The 23186-nt window shown below is 38.4% G+C and overlaps 2 protein-coding genes and 2 long non-coding RNA genes across 4 annotated transcripts in view; 3 read left to right on the top strand and 1 right to left on the bottom strand.

Moving 5' to 3' along the window:
* Window positions 1–23186, top strand: part of LOC146450314 (uncharacterized) — a 108752-nt gene that overhangs the window by 70582 nt on the left and 14984 nt on the right. The window lies entirely within an intron of this gene.
* LOC146450317 (uncharacterized) lies at window positions 48–22037 on the top strand. The gene is made up of 2 exons (XR_014860321.1): window positions 48–93; window positions 21764–22037. It is a non-coding gene; the product is annotated as an uncharacterized LOC146450317 (long non-coding RNA).
* LOC146450316 (uncharacterized) lies at window positions 8364–22037 on the top strand. The gene is made up of 6 exons (XM_085100457.1): window positions 8364–8813; window positions 10933–11248; window positions 12499–12825; window positions 16263–16544; window positions 18138–18217; window positions 20453–22037. Exons 1-6 carry the CDS (start codon window positions 8571–8573, stop codon window positions 20774–20776), a joined length of 1572 nt encoding a protein of 523 aa, XP_084956583.1. The 5' UTR covers window positions 8364–8570; the 3' UTR covers window positions 20777–22037.
* LOC146450318 (uncharacterized) lies at window positions 18557–19828 on the bottom strand. The gene is made up of 2 exons (XR_014860322.1): window positions 19292–19828; window positions 18557–18894 (listed from the first exon to the last, which is right to left on the bottom strand). It is a non-coding gene; the product is annotated as an uncharacterized LOC146450318 (long non-coding RNA).

Here is a 23186-nt window from a genome sequence, read left to right as displayed (position 1 = left end):
TGGTGATTAGGTTTGTGTGAGGGGATTAAAATTCACAAAGATCGTGCAAAATTGGTCGGTTGAAAAGAACAAGCTTCTTTTCAAATCATGCACGTTATATTGTCAGAAAAAAAAAACAAACGTGTAATGAAAAAGGTGTGCCGTCTTGAAATAATGGCCATAGGTAACTATTGTAACGTCAATGAAATGGTTAAAACAATATAGAAGAGACAGACAATCGAATATAACTTGTAATATGAGGATTTGGGGAAGTGTAGCTCTATGGCTGAGAGCAAGGTGCCCTGCTTCAATTCCCAGCTTGCAGGATCTTTTTACATCTAGTGGATCAGCTCTTGTTTTTAAAATTGAGTATTATGGTGTTTATTAAGGGCGATTTAGACGGTACGATTTTGCCTACGATTTGTCGCATGCGACACGCTTACGCCATGCCTACAACACGAATCGCGTCGTGTAAATCAACCTTCAACATCCTTACAACAGATGCACACAACACAAAAAATCTCGTAGGATTTTAAAACATGTTTGAAAATCCTACGAAAATCGTAGGTAAAGGCAATGTTGAGTGGCGAGAGTTGTGTACGATTTTTACATGACGCAAGCAGCGCGCGCTCTAGAAATCGCATGCGACCGGTCGGAAGAGAAAATCGTACCGTCTAAATCGCCCTTAAAAGATCTTGCCTCCGGCATCAAGTTACAGGCCGAACTCAAAAGCTTCACTAACATTACTTTGTCATATACGACTCGTAGCCAATATGTATTTCGACAACTTAATTTCACAAACAAAAGCTTAGAAAATGGAAGAAAATTCTGAAGATATAAATTTTTGCGCACTTAAAAACTGAAGATAATTTAATATTCGAAAGAACAGCAGGTATCATAAACACTTCTACGATTTGCTTCACGATTACAGAGATTGCTAAACTGAGTGAAATCTACATTTATCGAAAAATGTCCCGTAACAAGATCTAACTATTGAAATGCAAATGAATGGTTCAGTACTTGCTGCCTTAATACATATTCTATTTACCTGATCAAGTTACCACTTGATGATCTCGCAAAACAACTTCAATTGTTTCTGCAAAGAAATTCAGCACAAGATAGGGGACGGCTACTATTGGAGTTATCTTCATAGAGTTATAGCGTGGAGTTAGAGTTGCAAAATCCTGAATTCAAGATTTTGTACTGCCAAAATCTTGAATTCAAGATTTTGTACGTACAAAATCCTGAATTCAAGATTTTGTACGTACAAAATCCTGAATTCAAGATTTTGTACGTACAAAATCCTGAATTCAAGATTTTGTACTGCCAAAATCCTGAATTCAAGATTTTGGACGTATAAAATCCTGAATTCAAGATTTTGTACGTACAAAATCCTGAATTCAAGATTTTGGACGTACAAAACCCTGGTACTGCCAAAATCCTGAATTCAAGATTTTGGCCTTCCAAAATCTTGAATTCAGCATTTTGGCCTTCCAAAATCTCGAATTCAGGATTTTGGCCTCCCTTCCAAAATCTTGAATTCAGGATTTTGGCCGTCCAAAATCTTGAATTCAGCATTTTGGCAGTCCAAAATCTTGAATTCAGCATTTTGGCCGTCCAAAATCTTGAATTCAAGATTTTGGCCGTCCAAAATCTTGAATTCAGCATTTTGGCAGTCGTTAACTCTAACTCTAAGTCATAACTCTACTGAAATAACTCTATTGCTAGTCGACCTCCACAAGATAACATATTGATAAAAATATCTAGTTGCAAGACAAAAACTCTCCTTCGCAAGTAATTTCATGCTAATGAAGTATTGAGCTCGTGAAAGCGTTTTGTGCGTTAAGCTTAATCTTCATGACACTATAAATTCAAAAGACACTTTTCATCATCAAAGCACTGATTAATAGGCTTGTGATGCCTCAAAGGCTGATTTCGCTCCTTCGTGGAGCCATTTGGGTCTCAAGTTGGGTAAAAATGGTCCTAGCAAAATCTGTTAAAGCCCCACTCTGGCCGGAGCTCAGTTTATCTTGAGCTTTAAAACTGGGCCTTCAAACTGAACCGATCTGGAAACTTATCGGAAAGAGGTTAACTTGTCTCACCAAGAAAATACCACTGTATTTTAAATATTGAAGCTACCTCATCTTCTACGAATATCCCTTTCGCCGCCCGATAAGGTAGAAGAAGAAAAAAAGAAAGAAATGTTTTAAGCTTGTTTGTAAAAGATGAAAGAACAAAATGTGGAATAAAAAGCTTATTGTTTTTCTCCTGCTCTCAAGAACTGATGTAAAAACAATGGATGATCATCCTGAGTTATAGCTGAGGTTCACCTAAATCAAAATGTTGAACATGAGCAGTAGAGTTAGATGTACTAAACTAATTGCTTCTGCTCCTCTCCTGATCTTCACCACTTCACCTTCTAATGCGACCATTGAATACTTCATATTGGCCATCAGGATTGAATAAAAATCCTTAAAGTGTATTTAACCATAATAAAGACCAGAGTACGGTGTACAGGTGTGGCAGGACATTCCTTCCTTCCTTTCTGACAAGCTTGAATTGGTTCAGAAAAGGGCCCTGCTTATTATATATCCATCCCTTGGCTATGCGGACGCCCTTAGTTTTGCCCAGCTCACAAGCCTCGCAACGACGAGGAATCAGTTATGCTCTAAATACATCTAAAAATTACAAAATAGTAACCACCAAAATCACTTTTTTCTACCCAATAGCAGAGGACACACCCACGGCCACAACCTTAGGTCAGAGACCTACAGCACGCAACAACAGGAACATGTGCCGGACAAAGCGTTGCCCTTGATGAAACGTAATAAATGAACCGGACAGCGTGTAAACGTACTTAAAACGCCAGAGCACTGATTTTCAAAATGGCCGCTTAGCGATTTGTTGATGTTTCTGAGGAAGAAGTAAATACGATGAAAGGCACTTAAGACACATTTTAGTCCAGGGTGACACTTTTCGAAAGCAAGATATGAAAGTTTTACTAACTGTCATAAAAAAATTGCAGTGAAAACATTGTCGATGTCGATACTAGTATAACATGAAAGCAACATTCACAAAATTTTCTTTAATTCACAACATTTTCTTTAATTAACAGAATGGTTTCACCAACACAACGAATTTAAGACAGAATTTGAAAGAATGGAAGTAAACGAGATGAAAAAAGATTTCTAAGTTTTACGTTTCAGTGAGGAAAAGATGCCAATTTTTGTAAGAAGACTAGTTGGTTGTCGGTTCGAGCGGCTCTCCACCACCATCTCAACTCACCGCCAAACAACAAAAAAATGTGATCTGTGACAACTGTGGACTTGTTTAGTGAAGCCAATAAAGGACTTCATTCGTATCTGAAACAGCTTATCTTCAAGGGAAATTTGTAAAAGTGCAGTGAAACCATCAACAAGAAATTGTTCGACAAAGTGCAAACACGCGGCATACTGGTTCATCTCCATCTACTTTGGTAAACGGAACGGAGAAATTAACCCAACCTTTATTCATTGAAGAATTCAAAGGAGTGCTTTTTCTCAATGAAACAACAGAGAAGTTAAGAATACTGACATACTGCTTGAGGCTTGTGCAGTTTATCGATTGAGCATGTGATCGGCAGATCGACTGCGCCTCTCTGTTCATTGACGCGTGACAGTTTGAAACAAACAAACAAACAAACAAAATTAGCAATTTTCGGACGGTTAATCACCCGAGTAATTATGCTAAAAGAATTACTCGCCTTAGGCTCAGTAAATATTGGTGAATATTCCCCTTGATGAATATGCACCAATATTTACTTCGCCTTCGGCGAATAACTGTTATTATTAGCAGACGTTAGGAATCTTATGGAACAGGTTCTCAAGACAAAACAATGGAAACTCCCGAGTAGTGAAGCTAGCTGAAATACTTTGCTGTCACTCCATTGCTTTCGATTTTTTTGTTTGACGATTTTTTAAATTGGTGGTATATTTTTAATAAGTATGATTTAGAGACTCTGTATTTAATTATTTTATGTAATGCGCGCTTTATCATTTTATGGAAAGCGCGCAATATAAGAATCAAAATAATAATAATTATTATTATTATTATTATTGTTATTTTTATTATTATTATTATTTGTTGTGCCATTGATAATCGGAATCATTCTTCCGATACTCCATTTTCCTATTGAATATCCTTGCAGCCCAGTCTGAGGACAAAATAGACCCTCAGAATTCCGAACCTACGTTTGCCGTAACTAACGTTAAATGCAATTTAAATGTAAATACCAGGGTGAGTGAGTAAAGATAAAGCACAAATAAGACGATCTAAAGGTCAATGTGGATTGTCTTGTTGGGGAAACAGAAATCAATAAAATGATCACTTCAAAGTGCTGATCAATCAGTTGTTTTGAAGGCTCTGGTCATTAAAGGCGCGTAGCGATTTGTTTAACTTGACAACTTTTTCTTAAATTCAACACTTCTATGATTTACATCAGTTTTATAGCTACCGGAGGTGCTCACTCAACTTACAATAGACGAAGTGCGGTTTTTCTTAGCCTGCGTAGCTGGCAGTTTTGTTCGCGTGGGTACAAAAAGTTTGGCGTCGGAGAGACGAGCGCGATGAAAAAGCAACGAAGCCTTGAGAGTTCTTCTCTATCTCGTAGCCTGATTCTCAGACGGTCCAGGTCGTTTGCGGCGATTGTCACGCACTCTTTCCCTTCCCCGTCTGATGGGAGAGAGTGCGTGACAATCGCCGCGAACGACCTGGACCGTCTGAGAATCAGGCTATTCTTCTCGCGGCTTTGCCGTTCTTTGAGGCAGCTCCGCCACCAAAACTTTTCACCCCACGCAAGCAACAGCCTGAAGCAAAACTGCTAGTAGCTACACAGGCTAGGCTTTTCTCCAATAATTTTGAATCTCGTACATGATTCGTAGCAAAGGGTACTAGGATGTGAAGCCACTAACAATGACGAAGTCATGTCTTTAAGAAAAAGCACTGCGAAAAACGCAAAAAGATGACGATGTTATGTAGCTTCCTTGACTCCTTTCCTTTGGAGGCCAGAGATGGATTGAGAGTGACTATTGGAGGGGCTGGGGGAGCTGCTCTAAAAGAACAGATTGTCCGGTGCGTGTAATAATACTTATTAAATTCTCAGCCTCGGATATTGCATTTCTAGCGTTCTGATTGGTTCACTAAATCTCGGTTATCAGCTCATATACCGTAGTTTGACCTTATATGGAAAACGAATGCCCCAGGTGTCGCTAAGCTAAATTCTTTTTTCGGCGGGAAGCAAAAGTTTCTTCAGAAAAATGTAGAAAAAAAAGGAAGAGAAAGAAATTCCAAACAATGCCATCTCAATATAACAACAATAAAAGCCACAAAGCTCGATATGACACTATTTAATGGTACGTATCTCCGAAGTTTCCTTCAAAATCTTCAAAATTGCAAGATTTTACAAATTTTTAGATCACATAACAACAATAATATAAACAACCGGTTACCTTCAAAAATTTCAGGATGGCTTGCAAATCCTGGCGGTAAGAGGTTAAAACCAATCGAAGAAATTTCTCAGGAAGAGCTTTATGCCTGCCTTTATGTTTTGACGAATTTACGAGGACTTGAGATGGTTCATCTATGAAATCCGTACGAGCGGCGGCCATAATGTTCGTTTCCGTCGCTCGGCACCACTCAGCAAAACATTTGCACTAATGTGCACAGCTCTTACGCTTCTCAAATAAGCTTGAAGTTTAAAAACTTGCACTGAATGCTTGTCTCAGTGAGGTTGTACCTCGTACACTTGGACATGCCTGAAGTGTTTTAAATCGTCCGCGAGGAATTCAGTTCAGCATGAAAAAAGCCGACCTTGCCCTGATCTCTTCCTTCGCTCGGCACCACACAGCAGAACATTTGCTCAAATGTGCACAACTATTACGCTTCTTGGTGAGCTTGAACTCCAAAACCACTTGAATGCTAGTCTCAGAAAGGTTATAATTCGTACATTTAAACGTTTCTTGAATTTTAGGTGTCCGACTGTGTCCGATTTTCTTCGCTGTCGATTTTTCATTCAACTCCGTTTGCAAAGAGCTGCGCGTGTCATGTGATCATTAGGTTTCGCGCGCTTTGGTCGAAGGTTGCCTCGATATCCGGTCGTTTTAATTTGACAGAAATTTTTTCTTAAAATATAAAAATTCAGTAAACTTCAACAGCAATGTCTAAACGCGCGGAGAATTTAATAAAACAATTATTCCATTTGCGCTTGTTGGATATGAGATTAGTTATAGCCAACTCGGCGCTTCGCGCCTCGTTGGCTATTTACCATCTCATATCCAACGCGCGCTCATGGAATAATTGTTAAATAACAGCTCTCAATATTTATCTCTCCAAAGGCTTCGAATGGAAGAATTAAGTCTGATTGATTCTTCCAGAGAAAATCTTTTGTTTGCCTCTGAATACGGCGTTTCACATGGCAGTTATATTTTACCACTGACTAAAATACTCTTCTTCTTTTTTTTTATAAGAAACTTTTTTATAAGAACGTTGAAGCTGAGATTAACTAAAATTTAAGAACATACTGAGAAAATTACCCAGGCTGAGAGTCAACTTTAATACGCTTAGCAAGCGCATTTCAATAGCTTTTCATTTGGAATAGAATACATAATCAGTTAATAACAATAGCTTTGAGATTTTGAAAGGAATATTTAATCAACTCAGCATCTGGACACAAGAAGTGAACATTCTCGGTTGTATTAACAACCGTAGTGATTTGTGTGTCATCGCTCGATATTTGTACTTGTTTTCGCTTTTGCTACTTCATATTTAGCTCTTTATCGTCTGTAATTTTCCCTTATAATCGTTCGCTTTCATTACAAACCAGCATAGGGTTTTCAAACAAAGAGTTCTTATTTTAATTTATTCTGGTTCAACAGGTGGTTTGTACACGTGTAAGGGTGCGTTGTACGTGGCTCATGTACTTTGCTCGATCACGCGAGTCCTTAACCTTTGTGCTATAATCTTACGAGTCAGCAATTCTTTTGATGTATGCTTAGTTTCCGCAATCAAAGTTCAGTTTCCTTTGTTACAGATATAGTCCGGAAAAGTACTCTCCTTATAAGGAACTCTCAACAATTAAGCGCACGTGAAAATAATATATTCGTAATTGACTTTGTCTGTTGTACCCTTGTGCGATTACAACATGCAAGCGTCTTAAACAAAAGAAAGTACTTTAACCTTTTGTAATCAGTAAGTATATAAGCACAAGGCTTACAATTGTAAATCGTTTACATCGTGGTTACATTCAAGATAACGTCCTGTTTACATCGAGGTTAGAGACGCAGTGCTGAATAAACCTATGCTGGATTGAAGAAGATTGTCTATTCTCTGCTGTTCGTCGAGTTCCAGTTGGCTAGATCCCTGTCCCTAAAGGCTGGTTTCCATATGATCGCAGACCTTATTGCGATCTGCGATCATATGGAAACCAGCCTTAAGAGTTGTGACGAGCTCTGTCTTGCTAGCGAGCGAGTGCTCTCAAGCTAATTCCCCCCGTTATTGTCAAGTCGCCGTCGAACTTCAATTTGTCTCTCCTGTGCGCTCGAGCAAGGAAAAATCCGTTGTCAAAGAAAAAACCCGTCGTCACAGTGGTAAAACCAGTCGTCACAGTCAGTTAAGAACATTTTTATTCCAACCAAACGTTTTTTTTTTTAACGAACAGTATAAATACCGATAAAATAATACATGAAAAAAAAATAGTCTGTATTATCCAATTAACCCAAATTATAGGTGTCTTGGTCACGTCCGCATAGATTTATCGAAATACTAAAAAAGATAACTTAAGAGCATCTTAAGAACTTTTCAGGCTCAAATTGCCAAGAAGACAACTCGATTCAATTGTCCGATTATTCGGGAGAAGACAACCACCTTCTTCCCATAGGCTCATGTTTCGTTGTTGTTGTTGTTTTTCTTGTTTTTTTTCTTCTTCTTCTTCTTCTTCTTCTTCTTCTTCTTCTTCTTCTTCTTCTTCTTCTTCTTCTTCTTCTTCTTCTTCTTCTTCTTCTTCTTCTTCTTCTTCTTCTTCTTCTTCTTCTTCTTCTTCTTCTTCTTCTTCTCCTTCTCCTTCTTCTTCTTCTTCTTCTTCTTCTTCTTCTTCTTCTTCTTCTTCTTCTTCTTCTTCTTCTTCTTCTTCTTCTTCTTCTTCTTCTTCTTCTTCTTCTTCTTCTTCTTCTTCTTCTTCTCCTCCTTCTTCTTCTTCTTCTTCTTCTTTGGTTAAAACAACTAACTTGTTTTTGGTACGTGACAAATATCTCACTAGATCAAAGGTAAAATATATTAATGGACATATCAAAGAACTTTGATCAGTTAATGACAAGATCAAGAAGGATATATCATATCAACTGTAATTTATTACAGGGCTTAAAAATGGCAAATTAACCCAGCTTGATTGATGTCATTTATAAGATAAAGAGATATGATGACAGACAAAACAATTCATACAAGTATTGTTTTACAAGTCTGTCTCTGCATGTCTCAGAGGACAGAAACCGAAACCGAATACACTGAGGACAACCGAGAAGAGGAAAGTTCACACAGACCTCAAATTGTCGAGAACAAAAATGGAATCCCAAGAACAAAACAAATCTTCTGCAAAATGTGGCGATTTTGCTCAAAAAGGTTCTTTAGTCGTTTCCCTTATGTCCCTGTTGTTGATTGTGGCGTTGTTTTTGAGGATGGAAGCGATAAACAGCAAAACAGCGATGAACGGAATACGAATTTCTAAAGTTGAAGCCCATATCAGCATCATAACACAACAAACAACAAATCAGGACAAAGACATGAAATCCATACAAGGTAGGCATGTGGCACGTTATCACTATCATGGTCTGGTATGTACCACTGCGTAAAGCTTAGAATTTAATCGACGTACTGTATTTAATAACATCACTGAAAAAAGCAAGATCCCGTAAGTCAAACCTCGAATATTCCGAAGCTCAAATAGGTTTCGGACGTTTTCTCATGTACTCCCGATTTCTGCGTGCTAAGGGAAAGTAGCCCTTGCTGTTGGAAACCCTCCAGTGGGAATCCCAAGAAGTAACAGATACAAAAATTAAGAACAATAAAAGGCCAACATCTCCTTAAAAGCTTTGAGGTGCGGAAAAAGGTCTTTGTTTACTCTATCGGCTATTTTTTTGTTTTGTTTTTGTTTTGTTTTTTTTTTTTTGTTTGTTTTTTTTTAGCTGGTTCAAGTCGGGATAGGAAAAGACACGTTTTGCATAAGGCCATTTCGCATAAACCATCTGCGGATAGAGTTTCTGTCATTTCATTTGCACATGATTACTATTATTAATTGCACTATATCAGGGATCTCCAAGACAGCTGTTGGGGCAATTATTTCATAGAAGTGATCTCTGTTACTAGAGGATCAGTCTGCAGTGCAAGTGTTTAATTAGCCTGCGAGCATTTTGAATATGTTTTGTGTATGTATAAAGCATTTTCATGATGGGGTCATTCCCAACTAACAGAATTCATTTCGTTATCTCTTTCCTTATGAAATACTGAAGATTTTGGTTTTCTTATACAGACGAGCGAGTATTTAGCAACTTCAACGATTTCGCTGCCAGAATGACACTGATTTTAAGATTCCTGTTATGCGACGGTTATCACCAGAATGCGATCACGTACAGCAACATAAGATGCATGCATTTATTCAAACGTCAATCAAAATCATGAATTGACAAATGTTTGACACTATACACGTTTCCAGTCAAAAACGATCAGCCCACGGGTTGAAGGCAAAGACCAAGTTACGTTTCATGGGGAAATAGTTAACTGTCTTTACTGCCGAATAGGTGCTCGCTCAAACAGGGGAGTAGCTTCCCTAGACGCACATGCGCACGTAGGAGTACAATTGAAATCCTACAGACTGAAAATGATTATAAAATATAATAAATTAAATAAAAAATTCATCTTGGAATTTTAAAGGGTTATCTTTGACTGCATTTCGTGGAATTCAGCGAGACAAAGAGAGAGATATCCTGTTTTTAAACAGGTTATCCTGGGTACTAAAAACATAACAAAATGACGCACAAGTCACGATTGATTACTGTGGCGGGTGCAAAGGTCATAATTGCTGTCGCAATTCTCCATATTTCAAAATTGAGTAAACAATTTGATAAGATTTTTTATTTTTTTTCCCCAGTACGCGAGTGGGTGGAAAAATAATGTTCCATTTTCGCCTCCCACACTGAACACCTTGCCGGCAATTTCAAATTATTTTTATTCTGGGGAGTATCTCAAAAGCATCCGGGAACGGGCAGAATTTTTCGATCCTTGTCCGCGAACCAGGGCGGATTTCTTGCAAGACGGGCTTGTTTTCTCTTCGTTTTCTCCCCGAAAACGTTATTCGTTCACACTTTTGTTTTGGGCGTATGGCTTTTTTCCGTCCATCCTAAAACAGCCCCTTGCCCGTAAAAACGCTTAATAAATGGCGGAGCATGCGCTCATTACTGTTGTGGCGTCTGTGTTTTTATGTTCCATTTTCGCCTCCCACACCGAACACCTTGCTGGCGTTTTCAAATTATTTTTATTCTGAGGAGTATCTCAAAAGCATCCGTTTTCGGTGGTCGCAAACACCATTTTAGATGAGGGCCAAGCCATAGAAAAAAGAATGTGTTTTAAAGTTTATCCGGGTAAGTGAGGGTTTGGTTTCTGACAAACTTGATCATTTCGATCATTCTTCATATTAAATGTGCTTAAAAGTCAAATATCGAAGTCTTTTTTAGCAATATCCTACATCTATTTCACGACAGAAAGTTGCTTGGTCCTTTAACTTTCCGGGGCAAAAAGCGGGGCAGGAATCGGAACGGGAGTAATGTCCAATGAACTTCTAATTGTCTTCCAGAGGAAGCTAAAACTGAGAGCTTTCTTGTTTTCATTTCCTGTTTTGATTTGTTTTGTTTTTCAACTGAAAATTTCAAGAGGAAACTTGAAAACACAAAGTTTCGCCGCAGCCTGGTCTTATCAAGCAACAGTTCACTGACCATAGATGACGTACGCCGTGAAATTGCCAAACGCATAAGCAGTCTCGATCCAGGATCTTTGTATCAGCCTTCAGGGAAAGTCTGCGTCCCAGGTCCCCCCGGTAAGAAAGGAAGTAGAGGTCCCAGAGGAAGACGCGGACCGCAAGGTGACAAGGGGAAGAAGGGATCACAAGGCATCATGGGCCCTCCTGGTAGACATGGCAAGCAAGGCATTATGGGAATTCAAGGAATAAAAGGAGATAAAGGCGGAAAAGGTATTCAATTTGAATTCTTACGGTTTGTTTTTCTAGCACAAGGCCCATTCAAAAATCGTACGTGCTACTATTAAATTCACTTACAGGCGGCCCAAGGTCAAGCTGTGAGTGATGATCATCTTCCGTAATAGCGGTCACGGTGCAAATATAAGAGTTTGTACGGGAATATTTACGATCGGGTTTAGGAGGTACAAATACTGGAAGCTTCTTAATAAAAATGACATACCTTGCTTCTTCTTCGTTGTGCTGTTTTGCGAGTTATCATTTCCTAAGTGACACTAGCTAAAATGGCCTCAAATCACTGAGCACAAAATAGAAAAAAGACAATAGGCAATACACTTTAAAAGCAAGGTATGTCGTTTTTTTATTAAGAACTTTCCAGTATCTGTACCTCCTAAACCCGATCGTAAATATTCCCATACAAACTCTTATATTTGCGCCGTGGCCGCTATTACGTAAGATGATCATCGCTCACAGCTTTAGCTTGGGCCGCCTGTGATTCACTTGGCTTGATTTCTTTTTTCTTAAAGTCTGCTATATTTTTGTTCACTTCATTTTTCCCCAAAATGCATAATCCGATGATTTAATGCTGTTTCTTGCACTCGACTGAGTTTCTGATTTTGCAAGGCAAAAAACAGAATGTATAGGAGGATATTTATCACTGTAATTACAATTGCAAATCCAATACGTTTATTTAAAGAACCAGTTTACCGGAATTTATTTTTTCAGGTGCAAGTTTGAAATAGCCAAGTTCATTATTGTATCCGAATGTTAGAACAAATTACTTTCGTCTATTAAATTCCTTCATTTCTTTTAACTACATACGCTCATGGGGGGCTAATTCTAGAGCGACATTTCAATAAATAGGATAAGAAATAACAAGTTTATAGTAGTACCAAGAGGAGCAACAGAACCGCTTATCTTTCCAAGCTATCTAATTTCTATCATCTCTTTTTAATCTTTATTGCCATACTAAGCCAAACCTACCTAGAAGTTAAATAAAAGGCAGTTGACCAGTAATCGTATGCATTAATATAATGCATGAGTGGAGCCGGTATAATGCAAGGATCTAGTCGAGGCGAGTCCATTGTGATCATTTAATGTTCAGTGAAAGTCGCGCCACTCGTTGAAGGCAAGTTAATTTTTCCCACCAATATCTTGTCGCGTTCGTCGCCTTGCCCTTAATCTTAGCGGGATCATCATGAAATAAAGCTCGATATGTGAGCTTAAGACGGTTCTTGTCTTGACAGGCGAGGCTGGTCCCAGAGGATTCACAGGACTGAAGGGAGATCCTGGCGAATATATTTCCCTTCCAAAGGCGATCATTTCTCCCAAAACTCAAACAGTGACTGAAAACCAGACGGCTACGTTTTATTGCTCGGCCAGCGGCAACCCAAGACCAACAGTGTCCTGGAGTAAAGTCAATGGTTCACTCATAAAAGGTCACGTGGTTAGTGACGAAAACAGTGGCAGGATTGAAGTTATCTACTCTTCTGTTAACGATTCCAGGGATTACTTGTGCACTGCTGTGAATTTGCTAGGACGAGATGAGGCAGTCGCCAAGCTTATCGTTGAAGGTAGGTCGGCTCCAAATTTTCTCGATTTCCACGTACTTTTTCTCGTAATTGTTCATGGTGTGTTTATGTTCTAATATGAGCTCTTTCAAACGTATTCCGGTCGCTTTTCAACTTTTAACTTATGTTACTTGTATTCTAAAATGTATAAGAAAACTGATGACCCCGTAATGACATGATTCTCTTCAATACGTTATAAACACAAAATCGAGAGCTCGTTTGCAAAGAATAGTTAGTTTTTAGTTTTTCAGGAGTTGCCTGTGTATTCATTTGTAAGAAGGTTAATTTGAAAGACCATTCATAATTCCTTTAACTTTTTTTAACTGTTAGTACGTTTTCGTTGATTCAATTAAAATGCTTGAGTATTATATTTCAAAGCAATCGATTTTGAACACAGAGTTTGTTATTTGGTTCAGTATTCCAGTCGTATATGAACTCATAACGAACGACACGGGTACAGCCGAGTTGGCTGGGTGTCCATTTTTGTCTTAGGTTAATTTGAAATAATATTCTCCATCCCTCATAAAACGAGAAAAATGTACAGAACATCATTTCACTTTAAAACAACAGCAACGTAGATTTAAGGACGGTGCCTACTTTTGTTACTACGCATACTTTCTGCGCATCTCGAGATACTTGAGTTTCCTATGGATGGTGCCTACTAATACAGGGATATTTATGTGCGGTTTAAAACTATGCGGAGAAAGCACAACTTAGCAAGTGCACTTGGTATGCAAAAAGAAAATTGACGGTAGCCATACATTTTTCAGAGAAAATGAAGCTTCAATTTGATAAAAAAAAAAATGCCATACATTGCTTTGTATTTTAGCCCTCTTTAGAATAATTGTCTTAATTAGCTCTCAAAAATGCTCGGTTACCCCCAATTTTGTTTTTGGATTCCAATAGCCCTTGCTAAGATCTGCTTTTCCCGCATAGTAATAAACTGCGCAAAAATGCCTTTGTATTAGTAGGCACCGTCCTTGATATGGGTCGTGGTCTGAAGCTCCTATCGGCTTTCTGCCAGACCCTCGCAGCCAATTTGTTTCTGTGCACACGAAAACAGAGTACGCATGCGCTTAGCTTTATTTCCGCCATAATGGTGGACATTCGGAGTCAGACAAACTCTTGTTCATGCTTGTGTAGTTATAGATTGACTGATGCCGTCTGCACAAACTGCGGTAAATGTAATGCATGGCCCACTGTGAGCTAATTCCAACGAAGCATAACCTCCCCTTGGAGTTCTATCTTATTTATGAGTACATAACAGTCAAATGGTGGACATTTACTAGTGGTAGAACTTTACATTAAGGACGGTGCCTACTAATACCGAGGTATTTTTGTGCGGTTTATGGCTATGCGGGAAAAGCAGATCTTAGCAAGGGCTATTGGAATCCAAAACGAAAATTGGGTGTAGCCACGCTTTTTTCAGAGATAATTTAGAAATAATATCTCTAAAAAGCGCCAAAATATAAAGCAATGTATGGGATTTTTTTCCAAAATTGAAGCCTAGTTATCTCTGAAAAATGTATGGTTACCCCCAATTTTCTTTCTAGGTACCAAAAGCATTTGCTAAGTTCTATTTTCTCCGCATAGTTTTAAACCGCGCAAAAATATTCCTGTATTAGCAGGCACCACCCATAGGAAACCCGGGTATCTCGAGATGCGCAGATCGTATGCGCAGTAGCAAAAGTAGGCGCCGTCCTTAAAATTGAAAATGCATAACCATCATGAAGGTACAATGCACTCCAAGAATCAAATCGAAACTATAAAACAGGTTGGAAAATATTGCACTTTCCTGGCCGGTATTAAAGCGTTAAAGTTTGTGAAACGCATACTTGATGTGGCGTTTGTGAGAGGCTATACTGGTAGACACATTGTACAATTTTTACCAGGATTGCTGGCCCGTCAAAATACAAATAACGAGTAAAAAAAAAATTACATATTAATTAAGCTGGAGAAAGGGCGGCCGGGCGGGGAAATACTTGGATTAAGGTTACCCTATACCTTTAGAGGTGTCTCGCGTCTAAGCGATGTAGCGCGTCCGGTTTAAACCGTAGATACCTGAACCCTTATATAAAATTAAAGCGTATAGAGCTGGCTATCAAACTATGCAAATAGTTTTGAAATAAAGTTAATTGTCGAAGTTTTTACGACCCCTAAATGCGAGCGTCCGAATCACCTTTTGAAAGCTACAAGTCAAAGCGAATTTTATTTTTTGCTAATTTAATTTGCTCCTCAGTTTCCGGACCCAAAACGCTAAAAAAGCGTGTCTGCGTTTTGCCATATTCAATCGCAGTGAAAAGTTACAGCACATTTTTGTAATAGGATAAAAAAAAAATGCGGAGTGATCGTACAAAAATCACTCTCGGAGAAAAGATATTTCGAAAGAAAAAAATCGGAGACACGTTTTTGTTGTTTATAATTATGTTAAACTAGCTACTGTCCAAATTTGAAGGCAAACGAACAAATTCCCTTTGAGTTTTAGCTCTTTAACCCTTTTACCGCTAAAGGCGACTAATGTCGCCGTTTTAGAGGCTACCACTTTCAAGATTGGCCACGTTCTCAAATCCAGAAATCTGGTTATTATGGTCTACTAATAGTGTTAATTAGTAAGTGTTTTAGGCTTTAAGAGCAAATAAACTGAGTTTGTCTTCCGTTTGCCGTTCCATATCAACATTTATTTTCAAGCAAAACCAAAAATGCCCGTTTTCTGCGGCATCGACAAAGCTGAAAAACACACATCTTTGCTTCCAATTTTTTAATTCAAAATCTCGTTTAAAAACCAAAATTCCTTCATGACAGCAAACCTTAGTCGCATGACTAAGCATTTATCTCCAATTTTGCCTCTCACGCGTACAGCTGTTCGAACATCAGCCATTTGATTCGAGCCACTTTTCAAAGCCCGTGATTTCCCCTTTGCCGTCCGAGTTGCATTCTGGGTAATTTCGATACAACGACGAAATGGAGGTCCCGCCATCTTAATTCAGTAGTTTTTTTTAATTTTAGCAATTCGGCCCACGGCCTCGGCGGCCAAGTATCAGGCGATATTCTGCGCGATTTCGCATAATGATTGGTAAATGATTGTATTCGTTCCGCGGGTTATTCGAATAACGGAGGAATTTGTAAAAGCCATAATGTTTGTTGGAAAATGTTTGATTTCTTCTTGAGAAGAACTTTCAGCCGTTTGTGAATGACGAGAATTGGACACATTGTTATAACAGAACTGAGTCGGTGTTAAGTCAGGCTATAATTAATTTGGGGATTGTAGCGGGAACTAGTGTCATGATTCAGTCACTGCCACGTGTTTCTAAAACAACCGAGGATGCAAGAACGCGTATTCTCAACACTATCTGATGTTTCCAAGTAATCGCAAAAAATCGCAAAAATTTACGTTTATGATGGGTATTTATTTTTCTTTCTTGTAAAAAAATCCTTAATAGGTGGCCCCAGGCTGACTAAAGTACCGAAACGTTTTCTTGAAATCGATCAAGGAGCAGTGGCATCAATCACTTGTGAAGCCTTTAGCTACCCACCGTCTGTGATCACGTGGACGCGTGCTCTTGTTGCTCTACCAAAAGGACGCAGTAGTGTCAATAATGGTGTATTAACTATTCAAGGCTTCTCTACTGTGGACACTGGGACATATGCATGTACAGCGAGGAATAAACTGGGTTCAGTTACGGCTATTGTAGCCCTCGGAATTAACTCAAGAGGAAGATCAGGTGTGTAGAACAGTGGGTCCTGTGTATGCGAGATGCATGCAGGGCGGAGGGATGGTGGGTTGGTTGAGATTTTGTTTCGTTACTGTTCTGGTTAAAAAAGTCATGGGTGAGGAGTATAAATCAAGAATGCCAGTTTTAATATGGCCCGGTTTAGACGCCGTACTTCACATAAGCCGAAACGAATTCAACGAATTTAGTTCATGTGAAGTATGGCGTCGTAATCAATTCAGGACGGCAAATCTAATTTGGATCGGCTCAGCAATTTTTCCCGCCTATCTCAGCCGGGAATAACGGCTGTGGACCGGCTTTGATCCAGACGCCATACTTCACATGGGCCGAATTAAATACAAAAATTATCACAAATCCGCAATTTCCTTCACTCATAATATGCTTCAATGTATTAATTTCGGCTGAATTAATTTCGCGTCTGAATCAATTCAGCTGGGATTATAATTTGGGTCGCTCAAAATTCGAATTCGATTCGACTCATGTGAAGTATGGCGTCTGAACCGGGCCTAAGGTACGTCCAATGATTCCAGTACTTGTCAATATAACAAAAATGCGTGAAAAGTTGTTTAACAATGGTCGCTGAAAGGCCAACAAAACTGCAAAGAAAGCGAGACAAAAGGGAAAAAAGCCGAAAATTGAAGCAAAAAAAGGCTTATTCGAGTCTAGAAATTTTGCAATGTGTTTATGCCTCAAACAAATTAATTAAAACATAGAGAACATTGCCCGGCCTACCTTGGAAGATACGTATTTATTTTTCTATGAAACAAAATAAGTTTTCGACGATTTGGCTAGAATCGGCAATGATAACAGTCAAAAGAAAGCATACCTAGTTTTAATGTCAAAATACGAAAGAACAGCAATATTGTAAAAACTGAACAAATTTCCTTCCGTGGTTACAAAGCCGTCGTCGGTGACGATCGGCTATGTAACTGATTACACGGTCCCTGTTCTTTTTCAAGAACGTCAGATAAATGAACGCACAAATATGCTTACTACAACAAGTTAGCATTTTAAAAGTTCTATTCGTACTTTCCATTTGACGATTGCACAGTTGTGGCATCAGAGTAGGTGTTCCTATATTTTTTAACACTGTACGTCGACGACAAATAAACAAAATTTATGTGGGACATAAAATAATTTCAAGGCCACTGAGGCGACGGTGATGAGACCTTGGAGGGTATATGGAATGACTCAAACTTTTTTTTTATTTGAGGTCCTCAAAGTAGACTGTTGACGTTATGTCACGTGCCAGTCATGTCATTTGTTTTTTTACTACCGCCATCTTGGATCTCCCATTTTGGATTTCTTGATATCCCCAAAAACGCAGAAAGTTGTCCAAATTGGTTCAAAATTTTCCAAAACCAATAAATGAGAGTAAAAAGGTGTAAAAATGCAAAATTTTGTTGCCATGGAAACAACAAATCACTTAGTCAATAATTAATATACAGAATTGTTAAAAGATAAGTTTCAGGAAAAATCAAGTTTATTGGTGGTTCTTTTGATATTAAAAAAGGTTATGAATATTCAATGTCAGCGCTGGCACTTTGGCTAAAGGCTGAATATTGTATTCGCTTTTATTTCTAGAATCCTGCCAAGCTTCTTATTTTTCAAAACGTTCAGCCAGCGGACGACATGAACTAGAAATAAACTCCCAACGAATTGAGGTAAGCCACATGTAAACTAGTTATAACGTAAATCTACTGTAGTTACTATCTAGGACAATCTTATTAAAGCCACGAAGATTCTTGTCAGTGCTTTGCAAGAAGTGGGAAAAAGTCACTAAATTTTTTTTTTCTGGCCCCAGTAAAATATTATTTAAAACCAAATATTTCAAACGTTTAAGGCGGCCTAGCTTGTGTGCATGTTCAGCGAGCAATGCATGATAATGGAGGAGATTTGTCAAGAGATCGATAACTTGTATTAAATGATTAATTTAAAACTTCGAAGGAAAGTACGAGGCCCTGATGCTTACTATTCACCAAGAAATCTTTCCCATCTTTCCCTAGACTTGACTAGACCATGCCAATCCGCACAAAGCATGTTTCTCGGAGATCACAAAATGCCAGTAGTAAATTAAAATTGATTAGGCATTTGTTTGAGATTTTCTTTATGCTGTAGTTCTTTTAGCATACGCAGATATTTCCAGGCACTTTTTTTTTTGAATTTATATGCTCAGCTAACTGGCTGATTGTTTGAACAACTATCAGTCTGGTTTCCAACACTTTACCCGGTGGATACAAATTTATACAACCTACCATGGTGTGGTAGGATAGCGGCTGGATAGTACTATCCAAGCTTCGAACCACCGATATGACGCAAGTGGATGAATTAAGGACGGTGCCTACTAATACAGAAGTATTTTTGTGCGGTTTATGACTATGCAGGAAAAGCAGATCTTAGCAAGGGCTATTGAAATCCAAAAAAAAAATTGGGGGTAACCACGCATTTTTCAGAGATAATTAAGCAACAATATTTCCAAAAAGCGCCAAAATACAAAGCAATGTATGGCAGTTTTTCCTAAATAAAAGCTTAATTATCTCTGAAAAATGCATGGTTACCCCAAATTTTCTTTTTGGATACCAAGAGCACTTGCTCAGTTCTGCTTTCTCCGCATAGTTTTAAACCGCGCAAAAATATCCCCGTATTAGTGAGCACTACCCATAGGAAACCCGAGTATCTCGAGATGCGCAGAACTTATGCGCAGTAACAATAGTAGGCACCGTCCTTAATTTTATAACATAGAGGGCAAAATTACTGAATGCTGATTGGTCGAAACAGAGGGCATTTTTTCTAAATTTTCCTTTCGAGGAGGGCAAAATTGCTCACTCCTGATTGGTCGAGCGGCGAAAATACTTGCTCCTGATTGGCTGAGCACTCTATTTCTACATTTTGTTGGTTTCTCCATTTTGGGCCGCGACAACAACGACTTCTTTCAGGTTCTTTGGAGTTTGACATTTTAAGTAGGATTGTTTGTGCAAAAATACTTGGAAATCAAATGCTACATCTCCAAAGGAAATTCCTAAAGATGAGCTTTCGTTTCTTACAAGAAACAGCAAGAGATTATTTGTGTCAAAAGCTAAAACCTTGATCGGATTTGTTTGGTTGAAAAACTGAAATCTTTCATGGGCGAGACCAAGTACTCTAATCCCGCTACGGGTCCTTCCAACAAAAGATAACCGAACAATAAAAACAGCGCCCTTTTGATGAGAGGAAATTCAGTGGAAGAAATAACTCTGCAAGTTCCTTCTTTGGACCCACGGTTTCCTATTGTTATTGACCTGTATTTTTATTGACAGTGCAGGTGAATCAAGATTACTGATGCCTAAAATCTGGTTTAATTGTTGTTAGTTTGCTCATAAATGAAACTTACATTTATATAACAATCTGGTCAACTTGTACGCTAAGAAACAGATGAATTGTTTGTCTGTTTTGCTTACGGGAGAGTGTTTTTACTCCAGGCCGGGGCTGACTGTTTTACGAACTATGCACTATTTTAATAGTTTACAACAAAAAGAAATTACGATACATCACAAAAATTACATAAAGACAACATTAAAGTATTCCTTATCACTTCGAACGACTGAAATCGGATTTAGCTAGCTTAGGCCGTTGTTTTTAAAGACATCTTAATATAATAAAATCCCGAGTTTAATGATCTGCTTTTGCCGCTTTAGTGCACTGATGAGTGCTTTGCATCTACCGTTGGCGGCCATAACGATTTTTTTTTCTACAAATGGAAAGTTTCCACACAGATGCCTTTGTTACATGAAATTCTTGGAGTGCCTCAAAGTACATTCGATTTTCTCAAAACGAAATTCATTTAGTTACAGGCCTTGCAAACCCTTGACAAAGTAAGGAACTGTGTTATTTTGTAAATATTTTCCATCTCTCTTAACCAGGCCTACTGTCACATGACTCAAGGTGGCGAGGGATGGACTCTTATCGCCAGATTCTCCAACAATGATGGCAAAACGTGGATGCGAGATGATGGGCAGTGGTGGTATGATCAACAAGTTGCCATGGGAACGACAACTGATCCGTCAATCAACGCTGACATGATCTCTCCAGCCTTTTGGTTGGTCCGCGGTAGAGACTTAAAGATCACTCGCAGTGATGACTCGAGTCACACGCCATTGTTGCAGACAACAGGCAACTGTTTAGGTGGACAAACTTTCCGATCAAAAATAACAGGTTATGGTGACTTTAGAAACGGTACGGTTTAGTCCAGTAATCGGTGCCTGGGCAATTGCATCGTTCAATATGGCGGCCAGTACTCGTCAACGGATGGGTTTCAATATGCTGGGTGCAGTGGACGCATCCAAAGCAGCAACAAGATCGGCTTCTGGTGTGACTGGGGTACTGGTGATGGAGCAGTGATGATGATTGGTGGAGGAGGAAATGAGTGTGCACGTGCTGATCACGGGATTGGAATAACAGAAACTGGTGCTGCTTCTTTTATTGAAATCGGCTCAGGTGCAACTGAATATGACTTTGGATATAACGCTGAAACAAGTAATGCCCCGTCCAAGTCCTACTCATTAAACTTGTGGATCCGCTGATTAGCATCAATCAAAAGATTTTTTTTCACAAAAGTTACGTAGTATTCTATTCCAAGTTCCGAATTTCTTAATACAGCTAAAAACAGCGTTCAAATTTATTTGATACTGCTGTATTAAAAAAATAACGGATTTCAATGAGAAGTAAGATATTAAAATTTAATGATTTTAAATTTAGTATGACAAAATAATAATGTGCCGGTATTGTTTCTTCTTTTATTTCAAAAAGTTAAATCGAGTTCCTCAAACTTTGAACTTATTTTCTCTGAACGAAATAGTTCAAACCTGCACGTTTTTCGTACAATATCTTGTCATTTCAAGTTGCTGAAGTACTTGGTACTACCAATTGCGATCGATCATCGAAATTGTTTAGCATAGTGAAAATATTATTTTTCAGGCGTTTAGCTTCGTACGATCACAATTCAACATTTCTTCTTGGCGACTTTTTTGAATGTTGTTATTGTTACAGTACAATTCTATGTCTTGTTGTTGAAAAAGTAACGGTGGGAAAACATTAAAAATAATGCGACGTCGTTGGTGTGGTCATATATAAGGCTTGTGTAAGGGGATTAAAAATTCACAAAGATCGTGCAAAATTAGCTAAAATTGCAATTGGTCGATTTATAGGAAAAAGCTTTTTTTCAAATCATGAAGGTGATTTTGTCAATATAAATCCGTGTAATAAAAAAACATGTGCCGTCTTGACTAATGCATGGAAGTAATTAAACTAAGACCCACTTAATAGGGTTAATAAAATGGTTATAAAGTAGCAATATAGAAGAGAGAGACAATCAAATATAAAATGTGTAAATGGGGCTTTTGAGGAGTGTAGTTCTATGGCTGAGAGAAAGATACCCTGCTTGCTTGCAGGATCTTTTTACATTAAGTTGATCAGATCTTCTTTAATTAAATAACATGGTGTTTATTGCAGCTTTTGACTCCAGCATCAAGTTGCAGGTCGAACTCAAAAACTTTACTGACATTATTTTGTCAAATATACGACTCGCAGCCAATAGGTATTTCGACAACTCAATTTCAGGTACGATACTTTAGCCAATGGAAGAAAATTCTAAAGATATTACATTTCGCACCCTTAAAAACTGAGGCTAATTTCATATTCGAAAGAACACCAGGTATCATGAACACTTGTAGGATTTGCCTTACGATTACAGGGGCTGCGGTTTTTCCTGAACTGAATGAAATCTACATTTATCGAATAATGTCCTGTAACAAATCCGAGGCTAAATAATCTGCTTTTATGCAAATTCTGTTTTCCTGATCAAGTGACCACTTGTCGATCTCGCAAAGCAACTGGCTCGAATTTTTTCTGCAAAGGAAAATTCAGCACAAGCTAAAATACTGATAACAATATCTAATTGCTAGGCAAAGACTGTCCTTCGTAATTAATGCTGATGAAGTATTGAGCTCGTGAAAACGTTTTGTGCGTTAAACTAAATCTTCATGACACTTTAAATTCAAAAGACATCCTTTAGCATCGAAGTACCAGGGGCACCCAACGGATCGTTTCGGTAAATTATCTGTTCGGAAGGTCCTTAATCCCCTACAGTTTTCTGAGGGGAATATTCACCTCGAATTTCGTGATTTGGAAAATTTAAGGCCTAGTGTTTTCTGATTGATAAAAATGTCGTTTCGGGTACCGAAAAAAGGTCAGCTAAGATTTTCGGAAAGGAAATAAGACCTAAGGTTTTCGGGAAATGGACAAAAATGCCCTGGTAATTTCGAAAAGACTGAAGTTCCCCTAGAATAACCGAACAGATAAAAATATTATAGCGCAGCCTAAAATGAACCTACAAAGCTTTAAAGGCACTCCAGATAGCTAAAAATAGTGTTTCAAAGGATCTGAGAGAAAACTGTCGTTGGGTGCCCCTGAAGTACTGATTTAAGCTTCTGATGCCTCAAGAGCTGTTTCCACTTCTTCCCGAAACCATTTTGTCTTAAGTTCGGTAAATGATCCTAGCAAAAGCTGTTACAGCCCCACCCTGCATGGAACTCAGTTTATCCCTTCGGCCTCAAAATTGAACTATCTGGAAACTAATCGGAAAGAGGTTAATTAACT

The sequence above is a fragment of the Pavona decussata genome, unplaced genomic scaffold (assembly GCF_977016875.1).
Source record: "Pavona decussata unplaced genomic scaffold, jaPavDecu1.1 SCAFFOLD_468, whole genome shotgun sequence".
Classification (NCBI taxonomy): Eukaryota; Metazoa; Cnidaria; class Anthozoa; order Scleractinia; family Agariciidae; genus Pavona; species Pavona decussata.
Note: the sequence above shows the minus strand (reverse complement) of the source record. Positions and strands in the feature narration are given on the sequence as shown.

What these genes read in the sequence shown, in the direction of transcription:
- LOC146450316 (XM_085100457.1), top strand. Translation starts at nt 8,571, where the DNA reads ATGGAATCCCAAGAACAAAACAAATCTTCTGCAAAATGTGGCGATTTT. An exon ending in CGCCAAGCTTATCGTTGAAG is followed by an intron (nt 12,826 to 16,262) that starts GTAGGTCGGCTC and finishes AATCCTTAATAG; the next exon opens with GTGGCCCCAGGCTGACTAAA. An exon ending in TAAACTCCCAACGAATTGAG is followed by an intron (nt 18,218 to 20,452) that starts GTAAGCCACATG and finishes TCTCTTAACCAG; the next exon opens with GCCTACTGTCACATGACTCA.